Source organism: Argopecten irradians, chromosome 12 (assembly GCF_041381155.1).
Source record: "Argopecten irradians isolate NY chromosome 12, Ai_NY, whole genome shotgun sequence".
Lineage (NCBI taxonomy): Eukaryota > Metazoa > Mollusca > Bivalvia > Pectinida > Pectinidae > Argopecten > Argopecten irradians.
In genome coordinates, this window is record NC_091145.1 from 23951906 (window position 1) to 23974856 (window position 22951).

General features: G+C 34.5%; 1 protein-coding gene across 4 annotated transcripts; it reads left to right on the forward strand.

Annotated features, from left to right (window-relative positions):
* Positions 1-50: 50 nt before the first annotated feature.
* Positions 51-22367, forward strand: LOC138336367 (cytochrome P450 4F6-like). 4 transcript variants are annotated; one of them, XM_069285834.1, is made up of 13 exons: positions 51-276; positions 7457-7615; positions 8332-8530; positions 9453-9580; positions 10631-10755; positions 13099-13161; positions 13483-13609; positions 14297-14432; positions 15298-15421; positions 16104-16299; positions 17518-17600; positions 18874-18939; positions 19844-22367. In XM_069285834.1, the coding sequence occupies exons 2-13, from the start codon at positions 7457-7459 to the stop codon at positions 19941-19943; spliced, it is 1506 nt and encodes a 501-aa protein (XP_069141935.1). In that variant the 5' UTR covers positions 51-276; the 3' UTR covers positions 19944-22367. The 4 variants fall into 4 exon arrangements, with proteins under 4 accessions (XP_069141935.1, XP_069141934.1, XP_069141936.1 ...); XM_069285833.1 differs by lacking the exon at positions 51-276 and adding an exon at positions 3707-4063; XM_069285835.1 differs by lacking the exon at positions 51-276 and adding an exon at positions 5658-6260.
* The last annotated feature ends 584 nt before the right edge of the window (positions 22368-22951 follow it).

Sequence of the window (22951 nt, forward strand, 5' to 3'; positions counted from 1 at the left end):
CTCTTCAAGGTGTATTCAATTTGTTGACTACAAATATGGACAATAAGATATGATAATAAAGTATCGTATGACTTCAAAAAGTGATCTTTGACTTATTAGCAGACTATGCCATACTGTAATATATTTCAATATCAGAAACGAGACTTGTGCAAGTCTACTTTTCTGTAATAATTCCCCTGTTGATCACAAACGTTAGGAACTAGAGCATAACATGTTTTGACGGACATTCAAGAGTTCATGACAGAATAACGTACAGGGACATAGGAAATACAACTGGTAAGTCAATACCTTAAAAACTAGAGGGCATTCTAGCATAACATAATTGATGAAGTTCATTATGATACAGTAAATATTTCTTTCTACTTTATGCACCTGCTGTGCTAAAATATATATGTCTAGGTATGAGTATAATTCACATCCTGTTTAGGTATTTTTTTAAATACTAAGGTATTAAAATCACCCAATAGTATTTACCACGTATATGTAGAAAAGGCACGCAGTCAAATCTCCATACATAAATATTAAATGATACTTTCAACGCAAATCGCGTTGCTTGAATCTTTTATATTAAAACCAGCCTGCTTTCTGAATTAATTTTTTTTATTGATACCATGACGTCACGAGGCTGTATTGCATGGGTAGCCTCAGGCGAAATCAGTGTATTGCATGAGACCAGCCTGTAATTATTTCTGATCACCTTATTTCCTCGGCTGTTTTCGATTATACGGTTTGACTGGTTGAACCTAGTTGTTCGAATTTAAGACGGATTTGGTGATTTTATATTGTTTTGGAGCAGGTGCACAGGACGCTTAGATCGGCCAATGCTAATTTTCAACTACGATTGCATTTTATCAAGAGTATTTCATTCCGCTCCAGGTACAAACAGGCGAGCCTTGACAAAGTACTCACAGGCATGTATCAAAAACTGAAGGTTCTTTAAGATTTATACTTGAAATAATGACAATAATGCCCACATCACATACATGCACACATCACATATACTGCACACATCACATACATACATGTACACATCACATACATGTACACATCATATACTTACATGTAAACATCACATACATACATGCACACATCACATTCATGTACACATCACATATATGCACACATCACAATATGCACACATCACATACATACACATACACATCACATACATAACACACACATCACATACATCTACACATCACAAACATGTACACATCACATGCATACATGTACACATCACATACATACATGTACACATCACATACATGCACAGATCACATACATGCACACATCACAAACATGTACACATCATATACATGTACACATCACATACGTGTACACATCACACTACATGCACACGTCACATACATACACACACATCACATACATGCACACATCACATTCATGCACACATCACATACGTCCACACACACATACATGTACACATCACATATATGCACACATCACAATATGCAAACATCACAATATGTACACACACATACATCACATCACATCTACACATACACATCACATACATGTACACATCACATACATCTACACATCACATACATCTACACATCACATACATGTACACATCACATACATACTACACATCACATGCACACACACACATAACATACATCTGCACGTCACAAACATGTACACATCACATACATGCACAGATCACATACGCGCACACATCACAAACATGTACACATCATATACATGTACACATCACATACATGCACAGATCACATTACACACACATCACAAACATGTACACATCACATAACATGTACACATCACATACGTCACACGTCACATTCATGCACACTCACATACATACACACACATACATACACACATCACAACATCACACATCACATCACATACACGTCCACACATCACATACATGCACACGTCACATACATGCACACACATCACATACATACACACACATCACATACATACACACACGTCACATACATACACACATAAAATTACATACACACGTCGCATACATGCACACATCACATACTACATGTACACATCACATACATACACACGTCACATACATGCACACATCACATACATACACACGTCACATACATACACACGTCACATACATACACACATAAAATTGCATACACACGTCGCATACATGCTCACATCACATACATACATGTACACATCACATACATACACACGTCACATACATGCACACATTACATACACATGCACACATCACATACATACACACATCACATACATACACACATCACATACATACACACATCACATACATACACACATCACATACATACACACATCACATACATACACACATCACATACATACACACATCACATACATACACACATCACATACATACACACATCACATACATACACACATCACATACATACACACATCACATACATACACACATCACATACATACACACATCACATACGTCCACACATCACATACATACACACATCACATACGTCCACACATCACATACATACATCTGCACGTCACACATACATACACACATCACATACATACACACATCACATACGTCACATCCACACATCACATACATACACACATCACATACATACACACATCACATACATACACACATCACATACATACACACATCACATACGTCCACACATCACATACATACACACATCACATACATACACACATCACATACATACACACATCACATACATACACACATCACATACATACACACATCACATACATACACACATCACATACATACACACATCACATACATACACACATCACATACATACACACATCACATACATGCACACATCACATATATTACATTATTCCAACTGCTATTTGATAATGAAATAGAGCAGTTGTTAAGCAGGTATTAATGAAACTTTTTGATGTTCATTTAATAAAATGCGATTTTTCCATTGAATCTGAATTGGGTGGTCTATTGATTGATCATTATAACTAGGTGACTAATGATTATCTCCCCTCTCTAATAGCATTGGTTACCATAGAATGACTGATCATGAGTGGCCATGGTTTTACCTCCTTTCACCTGTTCAGGTGATTTGTTCAGGTGAACTTTGACAAAGCCCTAAGTAAAGATACGTTGTTGATAATTGTTGTACATAGTTCTTTTTAATGAGGCCTGCCAATCATAAATTCAAAAAGTTTTAATTCGATTGATTATGCAATATCACAGTCTTAATATCAAAACCGGACATTATCATGATATTCCTAGAAATCAAAGGCTTTGTCCATTATGTGATTGAAAGTAAATTTTGTACCTCTCTGTCCGGCATAATCCGGATCCCAAATATAAGCCCTACATGGAAAAAATATCTTGTAAAGAACTACGGGGAAATGTGCGGCAATATAGCACTTTTTATGATGACAGACAATGTATAAAAACATTAATGTCGATGGTAAAATAGATGGATGTGTTTTTAAGGACATAGGTATAATAATAATGTATGTGACGTATGTAATTAATGAGACTCACATATATACACAAACATGCATGTGCGACCTTGGTTTCTTGGCAAACATGTACATGTATGTTTTTCGATAATCATTTAGATTTTGTGAAAAAGAAACCTATAATATTAATTATTATATAAATATATATTTTTTTGCATTTTTTGCCACAATTTACAACCAACACAACACTCAATGAGTCGAGGGTAATATATAAGGTCATGATGGATGCATACAGACACTATTTAGTAACTAAGTTATGTTATACACATAAGAAGTGATATGTAGGCATATGGAAAACAACTATTAAACAGGGTCTTAAACCTTAACAGTGACTTTATATCCCGAATACCGTACTGTTATTAGAATTCCACGTGTACATAAAATCCTGGTAGAGAAGAATACTTGATGGGGCTATATACAAGTCTGTGTATAGTGTAATGACTTGCGTCAACTGTGATAATTCGATTTATTAGGGATTACAAGAAACTACCAAAGGTGCTTTGAAAAATAAGCGGAGGAATCTACCGACAAGAAAAGACAGGAAATGGTAAGAAGAATGATGAGATGAGAACCTGAATAACTGTTAATATATTAGGTGGTAAGATAGTTCCAAACTGGAACTAAACAACAATAGATGGTGTCAGAAGAGGGAAAATGGAGTGGGATGAGCCAAACCTAATGATATTATAACATAATGTTAGATCCATTGCGTATACTGTTATACATTGGCAGGGCGCGGACCACATTACTGTGTAGTGACGTTAGGCCATTCTGTTCCAATTTGATTTCTAATTCATCATTATTCATGTCATATTTTCCGAAAGAGAAAAATGGATAACTTAGATATTTAGATATGCTTAATAAATAACATTTTTGCCGACACATCAAATATTTTCGGGGTTATTTATTGTATAATCACTGTTTAAACTTCCTGGTCACTTTTCATTTTAATTGAAGTTTAATTTCTCTGAACAAGCGTCTTTCTTTTTTTGTAATTGTTTTATTTTTTCCAACAGTAGCAACATATACAGACAAAAACAGTTAAATTGATTATCTTTATCATTCTCACCATGATTTTCATTCATGCTTTAAAGTTTATCCTCATCAATCATAATAAATAAATCCTCATCAACACACTCAAAAGTAAAATCTCATCAGTCATAGCCATTTCATCATCACTTTCACCAATCAAATTATTTCATCGTCATCATCATGGCCACCATCATTCATGCTTTAATTGCTCATCATCATTCTCATCATCTTTATTATCATCTCATCATCATTATCTCATCATCTTTATTATCATCTCATCATCATTATCTCATCATCTTTATTATCATCTCATCATCATTATCATTCATCACCATCATCCTTATTGGCTATTATCATAATAAAGCTGTTGGTATTACTAAAGGAATCACACTGCATTCATACCACTTTCACCACACACGCACATTCTCACACACATACATGTAATCACGCATACATATATTCTGTTTTATTTCACATACAAGAATATTTAGAAGTCCTCACTTACATACTCATCTTTACACACATACCTACACATTAGAAGAAACAAGAAAAGGAAAAAGAGAAATAAATTAGTAAACAATAGATTGAGAGAGAAAGAAAGAGAACAGAGATAAAAGAGAAAGACAGGGCTAGAGAAAAAAAAAATTAAAAAAACAAAAAAAAAAACTTTTGATATTTTACCATTAATGTGGTAATTATGTTCGGTGAATATGAATTTTGCTTGTAATTGATAAGATATACGTGTTAAGAATTTTAAGAGTACATAAAATAAAATTAAATGATCAATCATAATCAAGCTTATGAATATGCCTGCCCTTGTATAAAATAAACATTCTATTATGTAATGATATGTAATGATAAGTTTATATTCATACAAAAATATATAGGAAATCCATGATCTTATAATTTCATGAGTTTTTCCCATTTCCTCCATTCATTTTACATTTCTGTTGTGCATTTTCACCATTGCTGTAAGCAATGTGCATTTGAGAAGTATAATGCTCATAGATTAAATTAATAAGTGCATGTGGAATTAAAGCTTTATGTAGACATCTTGTTTGATATATATATAGTTTTATAATGATTAAAATTTCATTGTGTAGTCTATTTGTTGGAGAAGGTCTATCATTAAGACACATACCAAAAAGAAAACTTGGCTTATTATATTGAAATGGTATATACAAAGCATCTAAAAGTGTCTCTATAGTTTGTAAAAATCTCTGAGTTTCCCTGCATTCCCATAGGATGTAAACAATATTCTCACTTTCAAGATTACAAAGATTACATATTGGATTATTAACTAATCCTACTTTATATAAAAATATTTTGAACTACCCTGTACTGGAACCATTGTAGCTTTGTATTGTTAGTAATCTTGAAAGGATTGTTATATATTTTGTCCCAATTTAATTCAATTTCATCAAATAGATATTCCCATTTTCTTCTACCAGGTGAAATAAAATCACCATTCATAACCATAATATTATAAAAATATTTTGTCCCTTTTTGGCGTCTTTCTTACCGAACTAGTTTTTTTTTGTCACTACGTTCAGATTGAGTGACGTTCTGTTCACAGCGATATGAAATCCGATCTTGTATAGGAGTTATATTTAAGTCTTCATTCCTACATGTCTTTTCATAAGAAATAGATCTAGCCACCACTGTGTAGTAAGGTTTATAAATCCGGAAACTGCAACGCCAATTTTGTAAAGGTGTGTAAAAAACTACACACATGCATATACTGTAGGGACCATCTTCGTTATTTAAGGGGTAGACATGGGATAAGGACCTTATTTATGATAAGATTTGTCTCCGTTATTATATAACAAAAATATAATTATGGAAAATATAGAAATGGATTCTTGTGCTTCAATATTTATTTTTCACTACGATCTGCCAAAATAAAGTCAAGACCTTTACGTTCAGGCATCTAAGAGACAATTAATATTTAGCTTAATTACAATGCTGGTATCGACATAGAAAATCATACATATTCGTCGCAAATAAGCATACAGATATTATAAAGCGATTAATAATTGATTACCCTCTTTTCATTTGTCAATTTTTGATAAAGTACTATAGCTAATGCACTTATGCATACCTATATATAGCATATTATTCCATCTCAGTTTTCAGTCTAAGATGTAGATGTACCGGACATGTTACAGTAGGGAAATAGGCCGCCTGCTTAAAGAGATGCCTTTTTGTTGACATTTGTAAAAAAAAAAAATGCAAGTTGATGTATTATACAAAATGTTGCACGCAAAGTAAGCTATATTTAACCACCATGAAGAACACTTATAATAGGCCTATAGCCTGTAATATCTCATAAGTGCAAATACACATATGTGTGTTAAAATTTGTTGACATGAAATCCTTCAAATAAATAAAGTTCCAAACGAATATTCTCCCCACTACGTAAAATCTCTGGTACGATAGTCCTCTAATTCCGTAAGGTAAACAAACCGGAGCTAGATAAACCAATAGTAAATAAAACATATTTTAATTGATTTGGTTGCATGAAAAATTAAAATTTTTACTTATTTCAGCAAATTATAATTTGAATATTTGTTATTCTGCATTGAAACCCATCAAAATTAGTCCCGGTTGCTGAAAATTAGACCGTCGCTATAATATTAAAGCGATGTCATCAAAAGAAGACCAGGCCACTGAAAACTAGACCGCCGCTGTAATATTAACCTGAGGTCATGGGAATTAGTAACATGGGTTTTAGACAATTTTACTCAGAATTAGACTTATTCTGATCAGTAGGCTCATTCTGAAAAAAAATTAAAAAAAAGATAGAACTTTATGGCCTTCAAGTGTATGATACAGACACGGAAAGATGTTATTATTACTTATTGCTATTGTAATAAATGATATGGTGATCGATCTCGCTATCTTCCAGATGATGCTGAGTTTGGTAGATGTGGTGGTGGCTGTGGTGGTCAGTTACGGACTTTGGTTTGTCGTCCCAGCATTGTGGCGGTATTACACCTTCTGTCAACTGGTCAAGCCATTCAAGTCCAAAAGAAAATCACATTGGCTGCTTGGTCACCTTATACACGTAAGTTAAATGGAGTTTTCTTCAAATATCTTAAAATATAAGTATTTCCGAACATACCATTTTTTATTGATAATTGGCCGAATTCCCAAAGTTTCCAATTAAGAGTAGGCCTACTACTGGTATATATAATATTTGTTATTTTTGCGGGATCTTGACATCGTATTAGCTGACTTACATGTACACGTGTATATAGATTGAATTATAACAAAAACGAAATTTTTGTTTAGCATTTCTAATACGTTTTAACTTATTCTGTTCAACTTGAAAGAAGGAAGAGGTAGTAAACCCCCGAGAAACCCGAATGCTTCTCATCCGGTACTTTTTCATTACATCTCACGGCGTTGTCCGCCTCCAGAAACGATCTTTCTGATAATGTGTCCGACTCACGATCAGTTTACCCTACCAGGTATACAATCTGGCATTCCTTTAAGAAATAACCAGTGTATGTTTTTTTGTGAACATGAATTGATTGATTAACAGTTGTATTTCGAATTGTCTCCGCAGCCAGTCAAAATAATGCTGCAAATATTGGTATTTGTCCATACTGAAATTTGCTTCAAAAAGAATAAATAAATCAAAGGTGGGTGTAATTTAACGTAGTAGAAGTATAATATAATATTACAACTCGCGTGTACTTCGCAATTTAGATTAGTCTGTAAAGTTTAGAACACTCAGCGTTCCCCATATTAATGTTCTGTGTACTGATAATGTTTCAGTTAAACTTCAAAGAATCCATTCTGACCTCTGTAGCGAAGCTGATGGAAAACAACCCCAAGAAGATGATGATCGAATGGATGAGTTTTATACCACAACTACATGCTATACACCCAGATACTGCCGCTATCATCCTCAAGTCCTCCGAACCAAAGCCAAAAGGCCGTGGCCAGCCATATAGTCTCCTTACTCCATTTCTCGGTAAGGCAAGGGCAGACAACTCCAGACTATATCAGGCTAACTATACAGTCTCTTTACTCCATTTATCCCGCCTCAGACAAGAATCTTGTATTCCTATTGGTTAAAATGACGTCATGTGATATCCAAGATATACGTAATGTAGTCGTATCAGGTTAGTAGAAATCGTATCAGGTTTGGACGATAGAGTTATCGTTCTTCGCCCCTAACGTCAGTACTTAGCAACAAGATGGCGGTCAAGTAACGCTTCGCGACGACGTCACTCAAAAAAATGGAGACAAAATGTTTGAATGATAGCGCTGATGACCACTTTCAAAGCAAACCGAAATCGGCAACACTTATTTAGGATTATTTAACAGAAATGGACCATGGCAACGCATTCTTCAAGTAGGTGAAAATTGTTTTAAGTCGTTTTGGTTTCCATACTCAGTACATATTAATGCATTTTGCAGTTACTTCATTGAAAGGGTCTTCGACGGGATAAATTCGTTACACAGTTTGTTAGGTGACCTAATACGGGAAAATATTGGGTCTAAAATAAACATGTATCAGGTTCGGCTTCGCCTCGCCCGATACAAGTTTATTTTAGACCCAATATTTTTCCGTATTAGGTCACTAACAAACTATGTAACATATATTCTTGGTACTGCAAGGACAGACAACTCCAAACTATATCAGGCTCTTTACTTCAATTCTCCATTAGGACATACAACAATCAACAATATCGTATATAACTTGAACCTGTTTTGCTCACTCATATTTCCTATCTTTGTCATGTCCATTACAATTTTCCACACAAGAACGTTCACATGATATCGATTTGGAATGTAGTTGCCTGAATATATCCCGGTATTGTTTCTTACTGTACGTGTATTAGTTGTTGGCAACATTTTATACTTTTGGTTCCTTCATATCGACTTTCAAGGCGATGGCTTAGTTACCAGTAACGGACCAAAGTGGGAGAGGAACCGGAAACTGATCACACCAGCTTTCCATTTCGATACGTTGCGATCCTACGTCAGCATATTTAATGAAACTGCAGACATTTTGTTGGTATGCGATTCAAAATATAAAATTGCGATCTGTAGTAAGATAGATGCTTTACCTTCATTTATCAAATACTCTGATAATAATATACATGTAGTATAATTGTTTAATATTTCACAGAGAAAAATGGTATTTTCTTTTATTTACTTTGTCAATTTTAACGTATTTACGCTATATAGATGCATGTTATCATTGTTGTTAATCATTGCAATGTAATCGCTTGTAACTATGTTCGCTAATATAACAATTAACCCGAGTAAAAAAAACTACACAGTATTTCTTGTTATAAAAAGCCACAATGTATGCCCAACTAAAATTCCCAGTTAAATCATACACCTTGCAACTGACGAACCACACAAGGTGTTACTCGTGAAGCTGATCAGATTTGTTGGTGAATATTGTCAATGATGAAAGAAACGTTGCTCCGTTTGAAACTATGGCGTGCCGAACGTTGCAAAATTCAATAAGTAAAAACATTTGTGCGAAAAAAACGTGTTTGGAATATATCGTTATATGTGTTCATTATCTTTAATTTGTGTGTGTGAAAAAATATTCATGTGTATTTTTTTTATATTTGTGTGTAAAAAAATCGTTTGTATGTAAAAAATATATTTGTGTGTGATGTTGTTTTATGTTTGTGTGTGAAAATCACACATAAATATATATTTTTACACACAAATATATTTTTCACACACACAAAGAAATTATTGAACAAAAATTTTATTTTTACATATAAATATTAAAGAAATTACACAAACATTCATTGTTTTTACACACAAATTAAACATATTGAACACACGATATATTACAAAACATTTTTTTTCTTTTTCTTTATACATTTTATTTTACATATTGAATTTTGCAACGTTCGGCACGACATATTAAAAATCTCATTCTCAAATTCTTTTTCGTAAGTAACGTTAAAAATCTATATGTTTGTGTGTTGATTATCTGATTTTTTTAAAGTACAAAATGATAGTGTTTTTGGCTCATTAGGGATGCTTTTGAACATATATCACTTTCTTGCATAAAACAATGATTTTATTTTCCTCCTAGGCCAAATTCGCCAAACAGATGTCAGAAAGTCCGGAGAGTATTGATGTTATGGATTCCCTGGATCTGGCGACTTTAGATGTAATGTTACGTTGTTCGCTGTCTTATGACGGAGATATACAGAAACGGTAAGAATGCCCATCATTTAACATACTGCATACCCTATACAGAAACGGTAAGAATGCCCATCATTTAACATACTGCATACCCTATACAGAAACAGTAAGAATGCCCACCATTTAACATACTGCACACCCTATACAGAAACAGTAAGAATGCCCACCATTTAACATACTGCATACCCTATACAGAAACAGTAAGAATGCCCACCATTTAACATACTGCATACCCTATACAGAAACAGTAAGAATGTCCACTATTTAACATACTGTATACCCTATACAGAAACAGTAAGAATGTCCACTATTTTAAATACTGTATACCCTATACAGAAACAGTAAGAATGCCCATCATTTAACATACTGTATACTCTATACAGAAACAGTAAGAATGCACACCATTTAACATTCTGCATACCCTATACAGAAACAGTAAGAATGCCCACCATTTAACATACTGCATACCCTATACAGAAACAGTAAGAATGTCCACTATTTAACATACTGTATACCCTATACAGAAACAGTAAGAATGTCCACTATTTTAAATACTGTATACCCTATACAGAAACAGTAAGAATGCCCATCATTTAACATACTGTATACTCTATACAGAAACAGTAAGAATGCCCACCATTTAACATACTGCATACCCTATACAGAAACAGTAAGAATGTCCACTATTTTAAATACTGTATACCCTATACAGAAACAGTAAGAATGCCCACCATTTAACATACTGCATACCCTATACAGAAACAGTAAGAATGCCCACCATTTAACATACTGCATACCCTATACAGAAACGGTAAGAATGCCCACCATTTAACATACTGCATACCCTATACAGAAACAGTAAGAATGCCCACCATTTAACATACTGCATACCCTATACAGAAACAGTAAGAATGCCCACCATTTAACATACTGCACACCCTATACAGAAACGGTAAGAATGCCCACCATTTAACATACTGCATACCCTATACAGAAACAGTAAGAATGCCCATCATTTAACATACTGCATACCCTATACAGAAACGGTAAGAATGCCCACCATTTAACATACTGCATACCCTATACAGAAACAGTAAGAATGCCCATCATTTAACATACTGCACACCCTATACAGAAACAGTAAGAATGCCCACCATTTAACATACTGCACACCCTATACAGAAACGGTAAGAATGCCCACCATTTAACATACTGCATACCCTATACAGAAACAGTAAGAATGCCCACCATTTAACATACTGCATACCCTATACAGAAACAGTAAGAATGCCCACCATTTAACATACTGCATACCCTATACAGAAACAGTAAGAATGCCCACCATTTAACATACTGCATACCCTATACAGAAACGGTAAGAATGCCCACCATTTAACATACTGCATTACCCTATACAGAAACGGTAAGAATGCCCACCATTTAACATACTGCATACCCTATACAGAAACAGTAAGAATGCCCATCATTTAACATACTGCATACCCTATACAGAAACGGTAAGAATGCCCATCATTTAACATACTGCATACCCTATACAGAAACGGTAAGAATGCCCATCATTTAACATACTGCATACCCTATACAGAAACGGTAAGAATGCCCATCATTTAACATACTGCATACCCTATACAGAAACGGTAAGAATGCCCATCATTTAACATACTGCATACCCTATACAGAAACGGTAAGAATGCCCATCCTTTAACATACTGCATACCCTATACAGAAACGGTAAGAATGCCCATCATTTAACATACTGCATACCCTATTCAGAAACAGTAAGAATACAGTAAGAATGGCAACAATTTAACATACACTGTATACTCTATACAGAAAAATAAGAATGTCCAATATTTAACATGTTGTATAGCCTATACAGAAACAGTGAGAATGCCCACCATTGAACCTATACAGAAACAGCGAGAGTGAACACCTTCACTCATGTTTTGCAGCTTTCAAATTACTTTGTTTTTATTAATAGAACAAACCTTTCAGTAATGTGTGAAGTAGATATTCTTGATTCAGTGACAACCACGAAAACAATATAAAATGTCAATTTGAGGAAAGATGACGTATCCTATATTGCATTATTTATTGTAGTTTATTGGAAGTTGTTATCAATCTTATTTGCATGATGTCAACACTAATCAGTTACAGTAAAAGCAAATAAAAACATTTTCTTCAGGCTGAAAAGTATGGTTTATATAACAATATTGTAAACATTCTGTGAAAATCTAGTATATGTATTCCGTCTTTGCATATTACAGAGTTCAGATAAGTGCAGATAACTCTGTAATATGCAAAGGAATAATATATACAGTTTTATCCTTACAGTGAAGACCACCCCTACGTCGAAGCTGTCCGCGAGGTTTTCAGACTAACGGTGGAACGCCTTAGGTAATAACGATATCAAAGCAACATCACAATGTTTATTACTTAGACTGTCGTAATCTACTCCACATATTATGATGGTTTTAATTAATTTACAAATGAAACAAAATTTTCTTATAAATATTGTTTGTTGAAATCAGCTACACCAGGAAGCTTTAAAAGAAAAGGAACATAATACTTTATCAAAAATAAAATTACTCCATATCAGTAGAAATACATCTGTTATGGTATACATGTCCATGGACCTCTTGTAGGATTTATAAGTCATAGATATCATTCTCAATAAATTGAGTGTAATAAAACGTACGGTTTTCATGTTCTTTTCAGAAAACCATGGCATCTTTTCTCCTGGAAGCTTTTCACCATGTCGGCCAATGGGAAACAGTATGTGAAATATGTGGATTACATGTATAGATTCACAGATGAACTCATTGTAAAAAGGAAAAAGGAATTCGTACGTATAAAGGTACTTGTTTGTACCTTCAAGCATAACATATATTTTCTTCGTTAAAAATATTCTCTCCACGTCATTGGTTTGAAGCCACGTTTTTACAAAATATGTTTCAAATGTTTTGTCATGTGTTTTTTTATTGCAATGATTTCTATAAATATTTTGTGCTTCTGAAAAAGGCTTTATAATTTTACTAGACACTATCTAATCAGCAAATGATAACTCCGACTTACCACTTTTCTACAAATGACGTAACCGTGTTTCATTGTGGCCAAGGGGAAATGGAATTCCGGGATAAGAATTGTTTTAAAATTCAGATTATGTCCTCTTTTGACAATTCCTGCTGTTAACGGTTCCTAACAACTTTATCGCCGTTGCCGCTTAGTAACACATATAGTATATTTATTTCCTGCGAACAAAGAACATTTCTATGGTGATGATAAGGTGACAAGTAACACTATTATTGTCAAATCATACATGAGAGAGCGCAATTTACGAGTGTCAATTGTCCGCAAAAATGTATTTTATTTGGGTGCTAAATGTGGTACTTACGGAACATGTGCAATGCAGAAATGTGTACGCGATCTTCACGTTAAGTTTACTCTATAAAAAAGGGATTGTAAAACATTACAAGACAAAAAAGTTAACCATGATTCAATATTAAATATATATAATTATTAACACAATCAGGCAGACGATCCGTCGTTACTGCAGAAGAAGCAGAAGTTGGACTTTCTAGATATTTTACTAACAGCTAGAGACGACTCCGGAATTGGATTGACGGATAAAGAGATAAAGGACGAGGTCAATACTTTAATTTTTGGTGGTAAGCTTCAAAGGTGTCGAGACGATTAATGATTATACTGTTGACCTACTGTGCAATAACCGAGGGATATTGCAACCTTCGAATGATACATGTACATTGATGCATTTATACTAAAACAAGTTCGCGAAGATTAACATTCTATGATTTAAAAATGAATGGTTGATATCAATTAAAGAGATATCATATAATATTATATATATTATATATAAGGAGTGATCGGGTGGTGTAGTGGTTAAAACACTCATCTTTCACCTAGCCGGTGAAAAGATCAAGGGTCACGTACCCGATCACGTGGGTTTTCCACGGGCACTCCGGTTTCCCAATCTAAGATCCGGGCCATCGAAAGTGATTTGTATATTAAGTTGTATAACTTGTTTCGCAATCGATGTGAAATAAATAAAGTTTATAGATCCTTTTGATCTTCACGATATTTATTGTTAAAAAAACAAACAAAAAAGAAAAAGAAAAAAGGCGTAGATAATGATATACACCTCTGAGATGTCAAACTTATTTTGTTTCGAACATTTTTTCTTATACAGTGTATATAGCATTTTGGAAGCGAGAGTTCATATCACTGCAATAAATTAATAAATCAAAAAATGTTGATATATACTAGTTTTATAATGGAACTTGCTACAACTATTGGTAAGCCCGTACATGAAAATAAATTTTAGATACAAAACATGTTGATCTATGTTAAAAAAGAGGCTTTGACACAACGAAACTCAACTTAAAAAGGATTCATAATATTTACATGTACCTTAATTACCATTTGAATGCTAATTGGAAAGATAATAATCTAGTTATGCTTCAGAACTGTTCAAATAAAAGTAACCACTAAATTACCTTTGCTGATTTTCAATAGGGCATGACACCACTAAAGCAGCAATGGGATGGGCAATATACAATTATGGGAAGTACCCGGAGGAACAAGAGCGAGTTTACCAGGAGATCTGTGACGTCACAGGAGACCGAAAGAACATTGAATGGCAAGAAGAAATCATATCATAAGTTATATACATATAATTTAAAAATGCGTAATATATGAGATAAGTAAAGATTACAATAAAAAAGTCATTAGAAGATGAAAGCTATATATTCTGTGTGAGGGAGTTAAAACACGCCAAAGAGAAATGAGCGAAGCATTAGGCAGCTTATCATCTGAATAATTATTATACAATATGTTAATGTAAATGAATTGATTTTTTTATTCACAAGCAACACTTATTTTTAGCCCACCATCATCAGATGGTGGGCTATTCAAATCGCATTTTGTCCGTGGTCTGTCGTCCGTCCTTCCATCCGTCCGGCCGTCCTTCCTTCAGTCCGTCCGTCCGTCCGTCCGTTAACAATTCCTGTTATCGCTATTTCTCAGAAAGTGCTGAAGGGATCTTTCTCAAATTGCAAATGTAGATTACCTTAGGGCTCTAGTTGTGCATATTGCATTTTGGGACCGACCAAGACGGTCGCCAGGCAGCCATCTTGGAATTTGATAGTTAAAGTTTGTTATCGTTATTTCTCAAAAGTACTGATGGGATTGTTCTCAAATTTCATACGTAGGTTTCCCTAGGGCTCTTATAACAGATGGTGGATCTCTTAAAACACGTACGGAAGACTAAGATATTGAGTGGTTGTGAAGTTAATTATTAAGCAAAATATTTCTCTGTACAGGGAAGATATTGGGAAATTGCAGAGGATGTCGATGTTTCTAAAGGAGACTTTAAGATTGTACCCATCCGGACCGGCGACCACTCGCTCGCTAACAAAACCACTAGAACTAGACGGGGTGACCCTTCCTGCTGGAACCTCTGTAAGGGTCAATTTCCTGTGTATTCACCTCCGGCCTGATGTCTTCCCTGACCCTCTGGTAAGTGTAAGATTGATACATATCATATACCGTTTTAGCTCCATTGCGGATAGTTATCGATTGTTATGTCATTATTTTATATTTACATTCTGAGTGTTTCGTCACTATATGAATCAACCAACTGACGAAAACAAACATTTGCCTATGAAAACACTATGAATACACTATGACTACAACGATTCCCGTGCATCGATTAGCTGGTTTCAAACATTACGCCAGAATATTTTAATGTATAATCTTTAATGTGTTGTTTCTTGATGTAGAATCAACTATGGTTTACTGTAATAAATCAATAAAATCTTATTTTAACTATATTTCTTGTTTATCGTTTGTCATTTGCAAACAAAAAGGTCGACCGGAAGGCGGAAGCTTGAAATTGCGACGTTACGACTTTGTCATCCAGCTGTTCCATTAATCTCGTTTCTCGTCGTATATGAGTGTCATAATTTTAAATATAATATAATAACCTTTCAATAATTTTTATTTTCATAAATTTTCGCTATTAGAAAAAAATACATTCAATCCCTATGTGACGCAATTCATGTCGTTTTCTCCGAAAGGTACGACGTTACACTCGCAAATATGTGACGTCACAATTAATACCTAGTCGCAATGGCAGATAACTCTGTAATATGCAAATATAGAATATTGACAGATGTTACTGTCTACGGAACGCCTCGATATCCAGATATACCAAAAATATTGGGGTGAGGTACGATATACGGTATATTAGTCCAACCTTATGGTGATTATGACGTCATAGTCATCGGAAGGTGGGAATAATCAGCGTTAAATCGTCCTTCACCATTGCTGTTTATATATCTCGAAACGCCCATGATGTAGATACAGTTTAATTTATTTAAATATGTATGGCTCGGAAAAATCAATACATGCATTATAAACACTACTAGTCACGCGAAAGGGGCAATGTTTGCCTTCGTGATGTGTTCCTTGTATGGGCATTAAGAAGTGATGATATTTTGTTATCTTCCTTAACGTTTAGAATTGGCATTTAGTAGTCACTGGAAAGAATGAATTTAGCCTGATGTGTTCCTTGTATGGGCTATGAAAGGTGATGATACTTTTTGGTTTTAAAATGTCTTCCTTACAAGGTTTTTGTTCTTACATGTATTTCACCTTCATGTTTCGATTTATTCTTCGGAATTCATATTTATTCAACTTGATAATTTTAAAATATCATCTACTTTTATGTTTTAGGAGTTTCGACCAGACAGGTTTTTACCAGAAAATACAGAAAACAGACACCCCTACGCCTTCCTTCCTTTCTCAGCAGGTCCAAGGTTGGTTACCTTCTGGTTGTTATATCGTCTAATCTGGCCATTAACCTAGATAGCTGGTTTGTTGGGGTTGGGAAATATTTAATTAAGACAATTTTTGTTTCTTAATAATTCCGTCTTTGCATATTACAGAGTTAACTCCCTCGCGGTTAGTTATCCATTGTGACGTCATTATTTTATGGGCGCAATTCACGTCTTTTTCTCTGAAAAGTATGACGTGATGGTTTCAAACAAATGACGTCACAATCAATACCTACCCGCAAGGACAGATAATTCTGTAATGTACAAATACAGAATATGTCTTCAAAGATAACATATAGATAATTGTATACATACTCAGCCATGTCACACACATGAGACTGTAATAAAAAATAGCTGTTTTAATGTAATACTATACAACATATTAATTCATTGACAATTGAAATATACACATTATCCCAAAATGACAATTACACAGAATTAAAACAAAAGCCTTTATATGGGTTGTAAAACCCCGCAAAAAACCTGATTTTATTACCAGAAATGTCTTAATCGCGACTTGAAGATTGTAAAATATTTGTTTTGACTTGTATCTCTGACTCCGGTGTTGTACGCGACTCCACTTACAGACTACTAAAACGTGATCAAAATGTACCGTACAAGGCAAATGTCAGGCCCGTAATAAAATGTGCTGTAATTTACGTTTTTATTGCAACAATAGTTTTGCTATTTGATGCACCGTTCGCATAATAGCAGTTTGTATATAAAAAAGAACCCGAATTGCTTAAAAATACTGTAATTTTTCGACCAACTTCGATACTATGAATACGCTCATAGAGTAACGTAAATATCAAAACTGACACTTGGATTTGGTTTTATTAGTTTAACTTCCTATTAACAGCCAGATTCATGTAAGGACGTGCCAGGTGTAATGGTGGAGGGAAGCCGGATTACCCGGAGAAAAATCACCGACCAGCGGCCAGTACCGTGGCCCCTTGACACTTGGATCTATGTCTATGTCTTTGATTCGCAATATTGTCATGAAGAACATCGTTTTATAAGATTATACAGGGTAATAATACGGATATAGCGCACCAAACCGCAAAACATTATGTGCAATAACACGAAAGTTATAGCACTTTGTCCTACTGGATCTGAAATTTGCCGTGTACGATACTATTTGTCATAAGGCTTATAATGATAACGCAAACGTCTGCAAAAAAACCCCAGCAAACATAAAACAATATACTGTATGAAGACGTGGGTGAAGATGCTATCCTGGTATTTCTTTTTTAAGGAATTGCATTGGACATAACTTCGCAATGAACGAAGAAAAAGTTATACTGGCTAGGCTACTTAAAAGGTATGTATTCAAAATATATATACATATGACATTGTTCTCTAAATTATTTTTGGAAAAGAACACTTTTTTAATTATTGCACAATACTACTGACCTAATACTTAATTTTACCAAATTACAACACAATATACTGATACTTTGATGCAAAATAAGAACAATATTAACAGAAGAGAAACCTTGAATGATTCTGGAAAAGAATTCAAGGGTGATGTAACGATGATTGTTACATTGTTATGCCATACAATTTGTGTCGCTTCTACCAAAAACAAACTCCAAGTTTGCAGTGATTTTTTATTCGTAGATAGCTGTAAATGCTGAAAGTACAGGAAGAAAAAACAAATTTTCTTACAATTGTTAACAAAGAGGTCATAAGTGTAGGTATGAAATTGAATACTGACATTGTGAAAAAACAAAGGGAGGAATCACTTAAATGTCCTAAACAAATTACAATTGATACAAAACAAAGGGAGGAATCACTTAAATGTCCTAAACAAATTACAATTGATTTTACTTACATTGTTGTGGCACGTCCCGTATTTGTACAACAAAGGCCTCTTAGATGCAGTTTATGACGTGTGTTAACAACAACACGTGAACTTTCTTCAGCGTTCTTCATCTTTTTGCACACGGCGTGCAGCGGTGTGTGTAAAATCCGGACCGGGGCGTCTGAAGTTCCGGGACTCCAAGCCACGCCGTTCAGCGGCGTCACACAATTTGAATTAAAATCTTGATTCAGTTAATGAGAAGAAGTGATTTGGATATTTGATATTTTCTTATTCATTCTTTCAACATTTGCAATGACATCATTACTGATAGGGCTTTGTTTTCTGTAAGCTTATCATAATGACACACACTAGGTTTATTTAGGTAAACCAGACTGTTATAATTAATTTGAATTATTTACAGGTTCCGAATCGTGTTGGACGAAGATCACAAAGTCCTTCCTGTCCCACTGATTATGCTTCAGTCCAAAACTGGCATCAAAGTTCGATTTGAAGACAGATAAGAAGTTTAGGTTTCGTTCATAGCCTTGGAGCGTTTAAGACTTTTACATATTTACACAGAAGCACGAAATCTATACCAAAACGCAAACTCCACATTAAATCATTTGTCGTAGTTCCAATTAATAAGTTTTTATTTTCAAGTGATTTTAATACGACTTAATACACACTTTGCATCCCCACTCTATAATTGTAAATGGTTTAACAGTTATCATTTATTTGTTATCTTTTTTTTCTGCATACCAACAATGATATTTGTTATTTATGTATCAATGTGAGATACAAAAACGGTTTAAAGTAAATATTTACGTGCTGCAACCAAAGTGAACATTGTAAACTGTATCGTCTAGCTGCTTGGTTAGTTGTGATTGTTTAAACTCAAGATCTAGGTTACAACCTCTTCACAAGTCTCATTAGTAACCATGTAATTGTTACCTCTTCCTCCTTTCATAACACGGGCTTGGAACAGTGTTTTTTCCAAGTGTGACCCTATGTCAGTATGCAATATATGGATAAGATTGTTTTCAATCTGTATCGCAATAATATGTACAACTAATTTGGATATATGATAAAACTAAATCTCAAATGTATAGGTTTGAGCGAAAGAATAAGAATTCATTATATCTAAATCCAGAAATCCAGCTACGCGGAATGTGTAATTTATGCACATTACGCAGTGAAAACTGCAGTGTTTTGTTTCTGTATTTATCATATTCTAAATATAGATGATACGTAGTAGAAATCTTCACGTCAATCACAATATGACAGGTTGAGTTACATGTACACGTGCGGGTTCAGTGTTGAAATGAAAACCGGTTTTGCATGACTTCTCTATTTATATAGGCACGCACATGAATACCTACACCGAAAATTAGATGCCCTAAATTAGATGTCCGCCAAATTCTTTAAAATAATGGCCGATGTGTAGGGGTCATCTTCAAACCATGAAAAAAGAGAAAATACATTTTAAACTCAATACGACTGATTTTAATTGTCTTGCTAGATAGCGCAATCAGACTTAATATGGCAGAATCAAATTTAAGCGCAAACATAATGTTGCAACGATAAGCGCAATGATGAATTGGCATAGTTACCACAATCGCTATATGGAAAAGATTATCGCAAAAATATGTACATTTACATTATACTATACATGCTTGGAAAACTAAATATATTTTTGCAACTAGAACTGTCAAAGATTTGTGCATTTTATATAATAACCACAATCGCTTTATGAAAAAGAGTATCGCAAATATAAGAACATAATGTACATTTACATTATACTATACATGCTTAGAAAACTAAATATATTTTTGCAACTAGAACTGTCTAAGATTTGTGCATTTTATATAGTAACCACAATCGCTATATGGATAAGATTATCGCAAATATATGTACATTTACACTATACTATACATGCTTGGAAAATAAATATATTTTTGCAACTACTAATAGGGCTATTTACTATAAGCGGCATACGTATACGCATAAGTATACGGATACGTATTTGAAGGGGAGCAATCATTATTTGAGGTTTCTAAATATATAATTAGACTAATAATATCGTAATTTATTTTGGGTGGATTTGATTGGTTGTAAATGTCTTAGCGTGTATTGTTCAATGTAGTCTGCGGATAGCTACCTGTTTGACTTAGAATACATGATCATTGCATGAGTGTGTGTACCTAGGTTAACTTGTATACCGCCGTAAAGGAGCGGAACTGCACGCTAGTCATTAGTGTGGTTCGTCGAACCAATCATTATGGTGACTGGTGCGACAATGCGCCAAGCGAAGAGCGACGATGAACAATGCGACAGTGCGCCAATACGTCATGCGAAAATGCGCCATGTGATAAACATATTGTCATATGGTGTACTGTGGCTCTTCGTACGGCGCTTTGTCGCAAGTGGCAACCCTGCAATGAAACAGTGCGACGATGCGCTATGCGACATTGCGACGATTGGTCATGCAATAATGTTCTAAGTGAAGAGCGACAATTCGCCATGCGACAACGCGTTATCGCACCAGCGCCTCTTTGCTTACAGCATTGTCCCACTGGTGCATGGCGAATTGTCGCACTGTCGCTCTTAGCTTGACACACTGTTGTAGTATCTCTCTTCGTATGGCGCATTGTTGCTTGGCGGGGTCGCAACTAGCCACAAAGCGCCATGCGATAGTGCGACATGCGAAGAGCGATAATGCGTCATGCGACAGTGTGTTTTTCGAATTGTTCATTCGCTTGGCTCACTGTCGCATAGCGGGCTCGTCAAGCGACATGACCGAAATCAGCCACCATAATGAACCACACTAATTACTAGCGTACCTACAAGTTCACCAAGGTACACACGTGCCATGCAATGATAGTGCATTCTAGTTCAAGCAGGTAGCTATCCTGAGACGATATTATAAGTCTAATTTTAAATTTAGAAAAAAAAATTACAAAAAATGATTGCTCCCCTTCAAATACGTATCCGTATACTTATGCGTATACGTATACCGCTTATTGTAAATAGCCCTAATTGAAAAGAAATGTCTAAGATTTGTGTATTAAAGCTGACAATGCAAGTTAAATTATTAAGCAGAGCAAAAGAAAAATGCCACTTCCTTAGATACCACACTGTCATAACTAGGGGATGTCTCGTTAATATATATATTTTTTTAAATTTCAACTGCATGTTTTTAACTTGCATTGTCAGCTTTCAGCTGTTATTTAGTGATAAAATTATTGATTTTCAAGTATCGAGCACAACATTTGATTATAGCTGCAAATCCTAAAGATGTACCTGAAGACCCTACATACTCTCAGTAAATATTACGTTTGTTCAAGATTGTGCTCTATTGTTTCCTAGACAAAAAATATATAATTTACAATTACAAATCTGGGATATACTTTAATATTTCAAACGTAGCAACTTAGTTGCTGAACACTTAGTTTTAAAAGTCGATGGAAATGAAAGCCAAAAACGGACCGAAACAATACAAAGTCCTTTCTAAATATAGTGTTCACTGTGT